This window comes from Carcharodon carcharias, chromosome 2 (genome assembly GCF_017639515.1).
Source record: "Carcharodon carcharias isolate sCarCar2 chromosome 2, sCarCar2.pri, whole genome shotgun sequence".
NCBI lineage: Eukaryota > Metazoa > Chordata > Chondrichthyes > Lamniformes > Lamnidae > Carcharodon > Carcharodon carcharias.
In genome coordinates this window covers 30,818,039-30,832,926 of record NC_054468.1, presented here as the reverse complement: position 1 = coordinate 30,832,926, position 14,888 = coordinate 30,818,039, and the positions used below count along the sequence as shown (strand labels likewise).

The 14,888-nt window shown below is 42.2% G+C and overlaps 1 protein-coding gene across 1 annotated transcript in view; it reads left to right on the top strand.

Annotated features, from left to right (window-relative positions):
- megf6 (multiple EGF like domains 6) overlaps positions 1–14,888 on the top strand; it is a 360,806-nt gene that overhangs the window by 301,600 nt on the left and 44,318 nt on the right. Inside the window, exons 24-34 of the mRNA XM_041204754.1 lie at positions 759–887; positions 1,570–1,698; positions 2,413–2,541; positions 2,647–2,775; positions 4,340–4,468; positions 5,513–5,641; positions 8,097–8,228; positions 9,179–9,307; positions 12,109–12,237; positions 12,721–12,849; positions 13,920–14,048. Of these exons, the coding sequence (XP_041060688.1) occupies positions 759–887; positions 1,570–1,698; positions 2,413–2,541; positions 2,647–2,775; positions 4,340–4,468; positions 5,513–5,641; positions 8,097–8,228; positions 9,179–9,307; positions 12,109–12,237; positions 12,721–12,849; positions 13,920–14,048 (1,422 nt within the window). The remainder of the gene's footprint in view (positions 1–758; positions 888–1,569; positions 1,699–2,412; positions 2,542–2,646; positions 2,776–4,339; positions 4,469–5,512; positions 5,642–8,096; positions 8,229–9,178; positions 9,308–12,108; positions 12,238–12,720; positions 12,850–13,919; positions 14,049–14,888) is intronic.

Sequence of the window (14,888 nt, the reverse complement as noted above, 5' to 3'; positions counted from 1 at the left end):
TTCCTCATCCCTGAAACCATTCTCATAACCTATCACAAACCTTCAACGTCTTTTCTAAAGTGTGGTGCCCAGAATTGGACATAATACTCCAGTTAAGACTGAATTATTGTTTTATAAAGGTTCACCATAACTCCTTGCTTTTGTACTCTATGCATCTCAGAACTCAGGTGTCCATGTGATAATGTACAGGAAACATGACAGTCACTAAATTGTTCATTTAACAGAAGTGAATATAGCAATTGTAGATAGAAAATGGTTTAGGATTTTTAATTTCTGCTGAACAGAAATATTTCTCCTTCATATTTTCACTGAGTAGCATCCTGAACTGATGGGTTACTTTTGTACTAGAAGCAGTAGACAGCGCCCTCTGGTGGTCACAGAATGAGGAGTACAAAGTCCATAATACATTAATAATAACAGCAATTCAGTTCCTCTGAATGGCAGGCAACATATAGATGGCAGAATCAATCTGGATTTGTTAACTTAATGGCCATGTAGATTTAGTATTTCCAGTGAATTCATTAACTGCACACGTTTACTCAACCTAGCGGTAATAACTAATGTAAGCTGGTTTTCCCTGGGATTTGTGAAGAAAACATGACCTAATGGCACATGTTATAACTGACTAAAGGACTCTGTTTATTGCTTCTTATTATTTCTTATTGATTTCCATGGTGGCGGGACCTGCAGATGATTTTGTAACTGTTTTTTATTCTAAAGGGTTAATGATCTCACCATGGGTATTTTCTCATTCCCAGCATGTCCTGATGGATTTCATGGCTTTGACTGCCAGCAGATGTGCAACTGCAGAAATGGTGCCAGATGTGATCATGTGACTGGAGCGTGCCACTGTCCTCCAGGCTGGCTGGGACCTCAGTGCAGCCAGCGTAAGTTGACTCTGAGGGGAGGAGTTGCACAGTGAGAGAAAAATTTGGAAATGGCTCATTTTCAAGTTAGAAAAGAGAACTGGAACTGTCAATATGACTGAGGTGGAGGTTGTCAATTCAGGAACCACCGAAATGTCTGAAATTTTGTAGCAAGAGTTGTTTGTTTTTTGGTAACCACTGTCACAATGCTGAAGCAACTTTGGTGTGTGTGTGTGTGTGGTGTGTGTGTGTGTATGTGTGTGTGTGTGTGTCAGTCACATGTAGCTGCCAGATGGAACACTGTCCCACGGAAGAGGAACAGTATCATTGTTGGCACTGAATGCCACTGTTTAGCTGGGGACAATACTGTTGATGTTTGGGAAATTTCTCTATTGGGGTACAAACCTTGCAGATGGGACTAATATCATTCTCACTGGAGAGAAGGAGTTGTCATCTGCTTGAACCAACAGATTGTTGTAATGTTACAATGATTCTTACAGGGAACTCAAGTGACCAGTGAGCTCTGTGTATAAGGATGTCCACATTATAAAGATTAAAGAGCAGGACATGATGACTGTGAAATGTTATGCTCAAATTATAAATTTTGAGAGAGAATTGCGTACATATTTCTGTGCAGTTTGTTTGTTGCTTAATGCGGAATTGAATGAGTGCTGCTTTCAACTCTGGATTTCTATTTTCCCAGCGTGTCAGGGACAGAGGTATGGTCAGGGATGCAGCCAGATGTGTAACTGCTCCAATAATGCAGCATGTGACCACATGACTGGCCAATGCCTGTGCACTCCCGGATGGACAGGAACTGCATGTCACCAACGTAAGTAACTGTTAGCAGGGTTTGGGGGTGGGGGGGATGGGGGGCTTTGGGATCTTGCTTTGTTACAGTGTCTGGACATTAGCCCAAGTGTAGCTATTGAAGGAACTGAGTGGCTCTGTTGGATTATTAATTCCAGGCTGCAGATACGCTTTCTTAGAATGTATTACTGCTCTGTAGTTGCTCCCACCAACCACCCCTTCACCTCCCATGTAAATCGAACATAAAATCAGTGGTTAGTGATTGACTTACATGGATTGGAGAGAAGGGGAATGTGAGAGAATTTTAATTTGCTTTTCAACAGACTTCAAATAAAAAAACAATGAAGGCCCAATAAGTGCCAGGAGTCCTGCGAATGCCAACTTCAAAATTGTTAAGATTCAAAATGTTTCTTAATTCAAAAGAGTCACCTTTTGACTGCAACAATTTCCCTTCTCCACATCACTGCCCTTTGTGGATTCTGAGTTAAAAACTATTAAGTCAGTGGCAATTCATGGTGAATTGTTGGCAGTTTTAATGTTCGACTTTGTGTCCATTAGGAAGAAGATTGAGATTGCCTGAGACTCAGTTAGTCTCATGAAAACTGGTTGCTTGAAGAAACTTTTTTTTCCTAGAGTCATAGTCACTTGCCCATCAAGTCCACGCCAGTCAGCAGGTTGCACGTTGTCCTAATTTCCCACTTAACCACATTTTTGATCCTGTTTTGTTTCTGCATAGGATGCCCTGCTGGGTCCTATGGACTGAACTGCTTACAGCCCTGTATCTGCAGGAACACAGCCCAGTGTGACCATGTGAATGGCTCATGCACTTGCCCCAAAGGGTGGACTGGTATAGCTTGCGAGCTTGGTAAGCGTGCGATCAGAAATTCTTTTAGAGAAGAAAAACCATGCAAGGATATTATTTACTATGAGGATCAGTGATTACCATCCCCATGTGTGTACCTCTGTTTAGAATGTGAAGATGGGCGGTATGGGGAGGGATGTCAGCAATACTGCAGCTGCAGTAATGGGGGAACCTGCGATCGAAACACTGGACAGTGCATTTGCAGACCTGGCTGGATTGGAGAAACATGTCAGACTCGTAAGTAAATGCTGGACTTTGTAGTGTTAGGTTTGAGGTTAAAAGAAAAAGTCATGTGTTTCAAGAGCTGTGGATATGTGGAGCAAATCCCCGTAAGAGCTGGTTTGTATGTATTTTATTTACTGGTTTGATTTTAAGTTTCTCTTAGCTGGTCAGCCTCTGGTTTGCTGCTTGTTCAGGATTCTGACAGGACCACTGAAGCATCACCAGTGGAATATAACAAGGCATCCTGCAATAATATGGATTGTACTTTTGTAATATCGGAGGGTTTGTCTTTGATTCCTTTTGGGAACTGAGAAAAAATTAAAGGTCTTCCCTATTGCCTCTGGTTGCATTGTTTATGGCTATACATTTAGTTGGTGATATTTTTACTTATCTGACCTTTTCCCCACTTTCTGAATGAGACATTAAACCAGAGACCCCTCTATCTGTTCAGGTGGATGTTCAAGATCCCTCAGTGCTTTTTTGAAGAGGAGTAAAGACAACATTAATCGCTCTATCACCACCACTGGAGTGCAGATTAACCTCTCTTCCCTCTCCTTTACCTCTCTTTTGCAGCTTCCCTAGATCCCCAGGCACCTCCCTCAACAAAGTATCATACCTTCAGTCTGACCTTTGCATCGAGCAATTCTTAATCCACCTTCATTGTAATCCTCTTCTCAGTTCACCCTTTCCCATCCCTCATACCAACCTCCATTATCTATATTTACTCCCTCAAACTTTCACACCTCATGCGGTTACACCCTTAAACTAGTCACCACGTGTAGCCTCAAGCCCTCAAAGCTCTCTCTCCTGGTTACACTCTCTCACACATTCTACTGCCCAATACAAATCTGTCCAGTGTTATTTTTCTCTGTGAATAAAAGTCTACATTCACCTCACTCCCATATATTTTCTCAAGTTCTAAGCTGCCACCTCTAACAGATTACCCTCAGTCACCTTTTCCACAATCATCTTGCCTCAACCTTCAATGGTCTTGTTCTTCTCAGAGCCTGGATGGTCTCCCATCTACATCCGGCGTAACAGTCAACCACACAGATTGTAAACGCGAGTGCACCAGTCTGCCTGTCTACTGTTAGCTCGGGCTGTACCGTTAATACTGTCACTTTCTGCAGCTGCTCCCTGGATAAGCTGCTGTACTGGCTGCTGACAGCCAGGTCTGCACTTTGGTCACTTGGGGTTCAGTTTCTCTAACAGGCTTCCAGGTGGTCTTCCAGCTTGGGACGTCCACAGGCTTCACTTCATTCAAATGCTGAAGCTCATGTCCTCTCCCTCACAAAGTCCAGCAAAGTCCCATTTCCTGCAAGTTCCTATGGGTTTGTGGGCTTCAGAGTATTGATCCTCAGATATTTTCTTTTCCTTTGTCTTAGCTTCTGCTTTGACACTGAGTATTAACAACGTGTTGGAAGCACACTAATGGAGCTGTGACATCGCCAGCTTGACACTTGGTTTCGTCATCTGCAGCACACGTTCAATCCTTGTTCACGTACGATGTTGATGTTAATATAGAACAGCCATTTTCCACATAATGAGCAGATGTTTATTTATTTGGTTGCCCTTTTAGGTTGCCCAGTTGGATATTACGGAGAGCGTTGTGAGGAGAGATGTGACTGTGAAAATGCCATTTCCTGCCACCACGAGACTGCAGCTTGTCAATGTGCCCGAGGTTGGCGGGGGAAGAGATGTGAGAAACGTGAGTGAAAACCTGGTGATCCATTGAGTGTGAGAGCCGGTCATCGAATTTTTGTACAAGGTTTAGCATAAGTAAGAAAGTTGATATAGAGGGAGTAAAATGATTAAATATGAGTTGGTTTGGTGCACAGAACATTACTGTATTTCTACCTAATCTGACTCTCCAGTCCTTTGTGCTCTATCTTCTATTGTTCGGAAAGGGCTGTTGCTTCATTGATGGGTTCATTTGAAATCTGAAAATCTTGATCTGTTTGTATCCACAACTTGAGATTACACAAATTAACACAGGTTAGAAGTTTATACACATTCCTCAAGGCTCCATGGGAAAGAGCGCAGGCCCCGACTCAGGGAATCCCCACCCTCCCGCACAGCGAGTGCTCAGTATTCCCAGGTGTACGTCATGCTGGGCGGGCCTTAATTGGCCTGCCCACGTAAAATGGTGGCGCGGACCCGATTGGGGCCGCCGATTGGGCTTGCACCTGTCCCCGCCCATTCCTGCCTACGCCCGCACAATCCCCCCAACGGGGGGAAAATTCTGCCCCATGGTGAATGCAGAAAGACAAAATCCAGTAGGAGGTGATCTCCTGAGGTTGGCCAGAGTACAGGCAGATTTACTGTTCATCATGCAATAGCTGACCTGAAAGCGTTGGCTGTTGGGACCCTGAAAAGAAATTATTCAATTTTCCAAGATATTATCTCTCATCTAAAGGGTCATTAGCTCAGTTAGCTAGAAGGCTAGCGTGCAGTTCAGATTAATACCAACAGCATGGGCTCAATTGCCATTCTGGCTGAGGTAGACTTGGGACTTACTTCCTTGCCAACCCATGCTTAATGTGGAGCGATGCCTCTCAAGCTATATAACCAATTGTCTCTCTTTAACAGAGAGATGCCTATGGTCCCTTGTGGGCTATGGCTCATAACCTTTCTGTCTCTCATCTGAAGAAGCGTATAATTCACAAAACCATTTATTCATATACTTGAAAAAATTTCTGATTCAATCAAAATAGTTCGAGCAGAGTTTGACTTTTCTTTCTTTCTCTTGCAGCGTGTTTGCCTGGTTACTATGGAGAGAACTGTGGCCAGAGCTGTGAGTGCCCTCCTGGCATTGCCTGTAACCATGTGACCGGGGGATGTGGCTGTCCGGCTGGATTCACTGGCAATGGTTGTGAAGAAAGTAAGGAGGCTATAGAATGTTCCACATTTAATTTCTTGAACAATGGTGCATTTATTTAATGCTTAAGGAAGGTGGTGACATGTCTTGTGTTTTGCAATAGTGAAAATGGCCACTTCAGCTTTATCTGCCTCCCTGTAATAATGAGGATCTGCATTAACTGACAACTTATTACCCCCTCAAACATTAAGCAATGATGTATTCAGAATCACTGAATTATGCAAGTGAGCGAATATACTTTTGCTCTTGCTTATTTTCAGAGTTAATTGTAATGCTTTCAGAGCATTAGAAAAATGACTCTCAACTTTTTGTAATCCAAGGAATGACTGTTTGGTTCACAGCAGATGGAACTTTACAGGCAGGGAGGCTGGATTCAGAGAGCAAGCCAGCTTACATGCTATCTTCCCTAAAGCAGCCTGTTATAAGACCTTAGTTAGTTTACTGTCTGTAGTATTGGGCTCCACATTATAGGAAATATGTTGAGACTTTAGAGAGATTACAATGTGGATTCACTCAGTTGCAAAAATTAAATGTAGAATACTGTAGAAATGTTTCCAACCTTTTCTGTTTTTATTTCACTAGAATGCTACCCAATGTAAGAAAATATAAACACCAAGCATGAAAATATTGGGCCTTTTTTCATTCGAATAATGCAGATGACAGGGCGATATGATAGAAATGTTTAAAGTTAAAGGGTGAGATAGAGCAGTTTTCTGCAGTGCCTGATATCTGGTTTCATCGACTGCAATGGAACTGAATAGCAGGAGCTGTGAATAACAGGTGGCTGATGGAATACCATCCATTTTATGCCACCGTCCAAGATGAATTTTTACCTCAACCACCGCTCCCTGCCTCCCCCACCACCCTCAGCCACCTGTCTCCATCAGACTGAGGAATTACTTGTTTAAAATCAAAAGAAGGGATGGGGAAAATGGTAAAATGAGGGTGAAGAAGAAATTAAAACCAGTCTCTCTCAGAGGGAAAGATTGGCCTCAGGTCTGTGAGATACATTCGATACATCTGTGTGTCATGTCATAGAAGCTCTACTGTGCCAATTTCTCTAGACTCCTTGGGTAGACCTTAAATGTGATATCAAACTTTCATTGGCTCCGTCGCATCAAGATGGTCGAAATGAATATTTACTCCTCTTGTCAAATCTATCTAGTTGTACCAGTAAAGGTCCATATCTGAATTTTAAAGCATTCTTAGCTTAAGGGGGAGAAATTTCTCCCCATCTGGGAGGGTTGTGCGGGGGCAGGTGGGGGCGAGCGTGCAGCCATATGGCACTCCCGATCGGCTGGGCACCACCATTTTACGTGGGCAGGCCAATTAAGGCCCGCCCAGTGTGATGTGCGCCCGGAAGCCCTGTGCGCTCCTTGTGCGGGCAGGGGGGTGGTTGCCTGAGTCAGGGAGTGAGCTCTAGTCCAGAAATCTCCCTGAATCACAGAGGTGCCTTAGGGAGATTACTCTCACTTCTTATACATTGATTAAAGGTAAAAAAAATTTTTACAGACATGTCCCCTCATGTGAAACTGTTACATGAGCTGGGACATATCCATTACTTTTATTAAAAAATTTTCAACACTTTAACAAGGTTTATGGAACCTCATCCCACCTATGGATGAGGTTCCATTAAAAAAGCGAAGGCCGCCTGGGCTCTTTGCCTGCTCGCCAACCTTAAGGTTGGATGAGCAGCTCAGCTAATTGACTTATTGGCTTTTTAACAGGCCTTTGACAGTTCGGCGGGTGCACAGCTGACCTGGCCGCGCGCCCACTGAACTGAAAATCTAAATGGTGTGCGGTGACGTTGGAATGCACACCTGCCGGCACCCCACGTCATTTTATGCCTCGGCGAGCCAAAGATTCTGCCCAAGGTGTGTCTGAGTGTGGCTAGTGTCCTTAATTCATATTAAATGATCTTTCACATTTTTTTGAAGTAACAATAATCCACAGTAGATGCTCCTTTATAGAGCTCGCCTCTGCCCAGGCTCTGCTTTCTTGTGGAGAGAGAGCACTCAAGCTTGGGCTATATAGAATCTTAGGGAGTTTATAGCACTTGGCCCATCGTGTCTGCGCCAGACATTTATCTTAAAAGGAATCTGGGATCCCAGCTCAGCCTTATATTTTCCCACACGCTAAAAAGGGTGTTAGGATATCCTTGTATTTAAACACCCTTGTCAGCATGATCATGGTTATTTGCCAAATAGAGGATCCTTAACTCGTACCCACCTCTGACCACAATGTAATGAACATGATGATTAGTGCTAACCAGGAGTGAACTCTCCTCTTTCACCTATTGTGTATTTAATGTTTACAGGATAATGACACTGAGTCAGGCATGACCTGTTCAATATCAGACAGGACTGAATTGATCCTTTTGTTGTACCAATGCTGGTGTTGTGTTAAAACAGACGGCAACATTTTCCATCTTCTGACTTTTCTTCTCTCTTTCTTCCAGATTGTACGCCAGGTACCTACGGACAGAACTGTAACCAGGTGTGTCAGTGTTCAGGAGTGAATGAGGAGTGCAACCCTGTCACTGGGAAATGTACCTGTCTACCTGGCTATCATGGTACCCGCTGTGATCTCCGTATGTATTAACTGATTTTCATTATTGGATCTTAGGTTTGCGGTTATCTGTCAGTTTCTCTATCATATCTTTACATAGATTCATCTTTTTCTGTAGCTTATAAAAATCAGGTTGCAAAATCATTAAAAGTGAAAGTTTGGAACATTCAATTTTGTAATAACCACCCTAAGAGTATTTTAATTATTTATAGTTCCAATATTTCACAATTTACTTTTCTCAAAAGTATTACTAACATGAGATAAAATGATCCATCATTCGGTAACTTTGATTGATATTAAGATTATTATATCATGCCTTCATTATAACATATGCAATTATAACACTCTATTTTGTTCACCTATGATCAGTTGAAGGTTCTTAGCTATAATAGCCTGGCAGTCATACACCAAGTCTCAATATTAACTGCACAGCTATAACATTCTGTTGTGCACTCATCATCAGCATAAGGTTCTCCTTTATAATAATCTCTGTTGTATTCCTTTTGTCAGTATAAAGCTTTCACTCCTAATTTTAATGCATGCAATGCTAGTTAAGGAGACATTTCTGATTTCCACTGCCTTAACACATCGTATTGTATTAATTGTACTCCTAAAGAGAAAGACAAAATGTATTGTAATAACTATTCTATAAGGGTTTATTTTACAGTGTACTGTTTTGGTGCTGGCAAGAATGGATTATATGAAGCTGTATTATGCTTATGTGATGGGGATATAATCTCCCATTATCTTAGACACTAGAGGTATTACTAATGAGGTTGTGAGTTATTTGCTTATAAAATGACCACTTCTAGCAGGATGAATTGCTTCTGTGTTTAAAACATTGGTGGGTCTTCAATTTACCTTTAGGGTCATGGAAGACAGAACATAAATGTTAGTAATCTGTGCTATGGGTGTTTCAGAGTAAAATGAGATGAAAGCTCTTGAATAAGAGTGAGTGAACTTGTCTTTCAGAATGTCCAGAGGGAACCTATGGACCCTACTGTCGAGAGAGCTGCAAATGCCAGAACGAGGGTCAGTGTGACACTGTGACTGGAACCTGCAGCTGTCCTCCTGGATTTATTGGACCAGACTGCATGATCAGTAAGTCACACTTGTCCAAACCTTTCAATAGGAATCAGCGGCGAGAATATAATATGGCAGGAATTTAACAAGATCGTTATTTACAAAAATAATCGTTCTGTGATGAAAGCATGAAAATATTAGTGTGAAATTTTTACTTTTTCATCAGGCAGCTCCAGGTCTGTCACAATACAGGCTAGATACAGGGTAAACTTTTCTTCCTATATTGTCCCAGCAATGTGCCTTAACCCTAATTTCAGAAGAACAGCTCTGAATTCATCAATGGAACATTATTTGGAATTGGTGTTTATAGTGATGTTCTTGCTTCATTTATTTGTCTGTTTTTCCTGGTGTGACCCCATTTTAATGCCCCATAACCCCAGAGTGAACAACTAGAGTTGTTGAGCAATGGTTGGGGGTGGGTTGGGGAGGGGATTCAGCTGCTGAGTGGGGAGGGGGAGGCGGCCTTCAGCTGATGAGCGGGGGTGGGGTGGACCTCAGCTACTGAGCAGCGGGGGAGAGGGTTGGCCTTTATTGGCTGAGCGGGTTGGGGTTGAGCATGGTAGGAAGTATTTAAACAGCAGTGCAGCAGCAATGAAGCCTCCATGGTCTGTCCATTAGGCCACGCCCAGCACAAAACATTTCGGCCTTGGAGCTCATGACACCAGAATCTTGACTTGTGACCCCACCTTGGCTTGCAACCCACAGTTTAGGAAGCCCTGGTATAGGCTCTCTGTTTTATTGTTATCATTTTAGTAAGTAAGATCCCTACAAGTTACAGTGGGGTATGCATAATATCTAAAATACGTCAGGTATATTAGATAAATATTCAGTGGCTGCCTAGATAATCACTAAGCACAGTTGAACTTATCCAGAGTCATTTTACATGAAACGCTTAGAGGAGACTTTCATTCCTGCAGTTCGAGCTGGATTCAACCCAGTGCCAAAGTTGAAATGACAGTATGTGACTAATGTGTCATACATTAGTTATTATGATTACCATTTCTCACTCAACAATATCACCAGAAAAATTGTAAATTAAAATGACTGAAGTACTGCTTCAACAAAGTACTCAGAAAAGTCCTTCGAGGTACCAGTACTTAGTTACTGTTTCAGCCAGCAGTGAAACACTTTTCAAAATACTGTTGATACTGCATATCCAAAGGTCAGCTTAGTATGAAAGTTGGCCTTTAATAAAATAGTGGTAAGCAGAATGAGCAGCATCCATATCTACCCTACCTGTTTCTGATAAAAACGTCTATCCCAGGTCCCTGCCCATGCATCAATAGTCTTCGGACATCATGCCCCACACAGTAGAATCCTTCTGCTAAGTCCTTTCTATACCCATACCATGGGCAAGAGTTTTAAATTCGCGGGCCTGGGATTGGCCAGGGAACGGACCGCCACCCGTGAACAGCCCCCGACAGCAATTTGCCAAGTAATGGCCAGCCAGCATGAAGTGTGCACTGAAAATCTCAGCGCTGCTGAGGTGGGGGCAGGAGGAGGGCGAGCGCTGACATAACCCCACCACAGGCAAGCGCTGAATGAAAGCTCCCTGAAGACAAAGAGCTGCCTCCAGGAGCTGAAGGTTTTAAAACCAATAAATAAAGTTCGTAAAATTAGGAAAAAAAAAATCCACACATCACAATCAGTCACCTGAACGTATATGTGATAAAAATGCTGGCCATAGGTTTTCATTTTTAAAAGTTTAATAACGGAAATCTCATCCTGCCCTTGGATGATGTTTCATGAAAAATGCAAAGTCCACCTGGTCAGCTCACCCATCTGCCAAATGTAAGGCTGGATGGACCATGAAATATCGGAGACAATTACAACTTTAATTATCTTAATAGGCCTCTTAATTGTCAGGCGGGTGCACTTCCGACTTCCATGCGCACCCGCCAACTGAAATATTGCAGGAGTGCGAGATGATGTTGGGACACTGGCCCAACATCATCACGCGCGATTTCATGTCCATTCTGTCCCGTATCTTCAAAAGACTGCTCAACCCCTACTCATGATGGAATTTTCTATCACTTCACCTGTCTGTTCTCCTAGCCCCTGTATCAGTTTCCACTCAATGGGGCCTTTTTGCCTCTGATTCAGAAAGTTCAAGCTTTCAGCACTTTAGCACATAATCTAGCCTGACACTTCAGTGCAGTACTGAGAGACTGCAGCATTGTCGGTGATGCTATCTTTTGGCTGAGACATTAGCTGCCCTCTCAGGTGGACCTCAATGATCACATGGCACTGATGGACAAAGAGCAGGGAAGTTCTCCCTGTATCAAGACCAATATATATCCATCAACCAATATCATTCAAACAGGTAGACTGGTCATTTAACTAATTGCTGTTTGTGAAACCTTGCTGTTCACAAATTGGCTGCTGTATTTGTTCACATTACAGCAGTGACTATACATTTGGAAGTCCTCCATTGGCTGTAAAACACTCCTGAGGTCATGAAAGGCACTATGTAAATACAAGTTTTTTTAACAAAGGAGGTTACAAAATCTTAAAAAATTTTACAAAGAGTAAATTTTGGGAGGCTTTGCACTTGGTGAGAGGCCTTAATGTTGCATGCCACAGACATGGCCCTACAGTTAAGTGACATCTCTGTGATACAGTGAGCCTCCAGTCTGGGAGCAAAGCCTTACTATAGGTACCCTATTGTTTCTAGCACTGGCTCAATCAAAGGTACAAAACTGTTCACACTCTCCATTCTGATATATGTGGGTGAATATGCTTATGTTAGTTTGCATTGATGTATTGACTTCCAAATTTCACAACATATATTTGCGCTAACAAATATTTCTCTTCTCCAGCTTGTCCAGAAGGCTTTTATGGGAAAGACTGTATGATGTTGTGTCCTTGTGGTGAAGGAGGTCGATGTGACCCTGTGACAGGAAAATGCCAGTGTCAGTCTGGCACAATGGGTTCTACCTGCCAGAAAGGTACAGCCCAATGATTTATTCTAAAAACAGAATCCTGATGAGTCACTATATTCACAATACAGTAATAGTTTTTGATATTTCTAAATTGAGCACGGTTCTAAGCTTTAACCTACAATGATTAATTTTAATATCCTGAACAGTGCTAAGCCCTTAAAACAGATTCATATATATATTGCTCCTAAAATATTAACAGCTTTTTGGATTTATCAGCCAGATATAACACACTTCTATGTTCGTGAGTGAAGTGTGTGCTTGAATGCAATATCTAAATGTTACATTCAAGGTGGTTCCTTCTCACCTGTACAGGAGCTCACTTAATTAATTTTAAAATCTAGCAAGACATAAAGCAAATTCCACATTTATGATATAAGACAGGTTGTCCATTGAATATGAGGTGTGACATTCTGGCAGATTGTAAAGTTAAGCAGCTTAAAAGTAATTGTTTTGGACTGACTTGTTTCAAGTGCTGTTGTTTTGGTTCAGTGTGTCCAAAGGGAAGATATGGACTAGACTGCTTGGAATTCTGTGCCTGTCAGAATAATGGTATCTGTAACCCAGAAGATGGGACATGCTCCTGTGGACTTGGATGGACTGGTACCCATTGTCAAAAAGGTATGTTCACTGGTTAAAGATGCACTTATTGTATGTGAGTTTCTGGATTCTAAAATATGTATTAAATAGGGCACTGGATGAAAATTAGATTCTAGCTAATTTAACTGTAGTTGCAACTGCATCAAAGAAAATGGTCAATAAATACTAGGCTCTCTTTGGAAGAAATGAATGGTGAACATTTTTGCGTATAATGCAGCCCATGGTAAATTGGAGTGTTATATGAAGGGAGCATGAAATATAGTGCATAATGTAATAACAGGAGAGAGGGAATATTTTGCTAAGCATTAAGATAACAGTGGGGTGGAGGTATATAGTAACACATTACAAAGAAGGACAATGATGTAAACCAGAGTGTTGTATTAAAGGGAATGGTGTATATCAGAGAGTCATAATGAGGATTATGGTTTATTTCAGGGTGTTACAGTCGGGAGGGAGGAATGGAATATCAGACTTACACTGAGGAGTTGGGTGCCTAAACTGAAATATGAAAGGGATGACAATGGTATTGACCATATACTCCGTGTCAAGTGAGGTGTGGAACAAAGGTGAAGGAATTTCCTTTTAACACCTCACTTCAGTCCACTTTGTCATCCAATACAAACTGACATCACCAGAGCTATGGTAGGCACCGCTTTCAGTCAGAGTGGTGCTGAGAATGGTGGGCAGTGCCAGGAATGATGGGCAGTGCCAGGAATAGTGGGAGATGTTTTCCTCTAAGCTGTGGTTAGAGGTTTCTACAGAGGCTGTGTATAGGTCAATCCTTCGAGTTACTGTGCACTTAACAAAAGCATTGGAGGGTATATTGGTGGGGATGCTGGGAATAGTGAGTAGAGCTGGATTGGAATTAGTGGGCATGACTGGGAATGATAGGTGTTTCTGGAAATAATGGGCAGGAATGGGAATGGTAGTTGGTGGTTTGGAATATATGGGTGAGGATGGGAATAGTGGGCGGTGCTGGGGATGGAAGGTAGAGCTCAGGGGGTGCTGAGAGGAGAAAGTTCTTTTTTGTGGGGAAAGCATATAAAGGTAGTGCAAAACTGTATAGTGAAGGTTTTTCTTTTGTAACGCAGAGTGCTCTGTGGGGAAGTATGGAGCCAATTGCCAGTTCGACTGTTTGTGTTGGAATAACGGAACCTGTGATCGGCTGACTGGCAGCTGTCAGTGTTTGGAGGGTTTCTATGGCCCTTTGTGTGAACATGGTTAGTTGATTCATTTTTTTGCACAATCTTCACTAACAGTCAAACAATGTGCATTGAATGGGATGATGTGTGAAACCTGAGAATGTGCCTTCCAAATGCCTTGTTTGTGACTTAGTACCACTTTGAGAGGGTGACCTGGTGAAGTGAGGGCTGCTTTAACTCTGTATATTGATGTGGAAGTGACCAACTGCTGCTCTGTGCATAACAACTGCTCTTTTTAATAAGTGTTTTAAGATTCACATCACTTTCATAATGTGAACTGTTGTTAGCAGTTAGTCACCTCATTAATAACTTTGGATCATTGGTTCACAGTTTTAACTCACCTTCACTTTCAGTACATTGATCATCAAAATAAATTTTGTTTGACCCAAGCAGCTTGCTGTGATCAAGATAAAAACAAAAAAACTGCGGATGCTGGAAATCCAAAACAAAAACAGAATTACCTGGAAAAACTCAGCAGGTCTGGCAGCATCGGCGGAGAAGAAAAGAGTTGACGTTTCGAGTCCTCATGACCCTGAGTGAATATTAGGAGAGGGGTGAGATATAAGCTGCTTTAAAGGGTGGGGGGGGGCTGGAGGTGGGGGTGGTGTGGTTGTAGGGACAAGCAAGCAGTGACAGGAGCAGATAATCAAAAGATGCCACAGACAAAAGAGCCAAGAGGTGTTGAAGGTGGTGATATTATCTAAACAAATGTGCTAATTAAGAATGGATGGCAGGGCTCTCAAGGTACAGCTCTAGTGGGGATGGGGTGGAAAGACTAGCAGGGCATAAAAGATTTAAAAATAATGGAAATAGGTGGGAAAAGAAAAATCTATATAAATTATTGGAAAAAACAAAAGG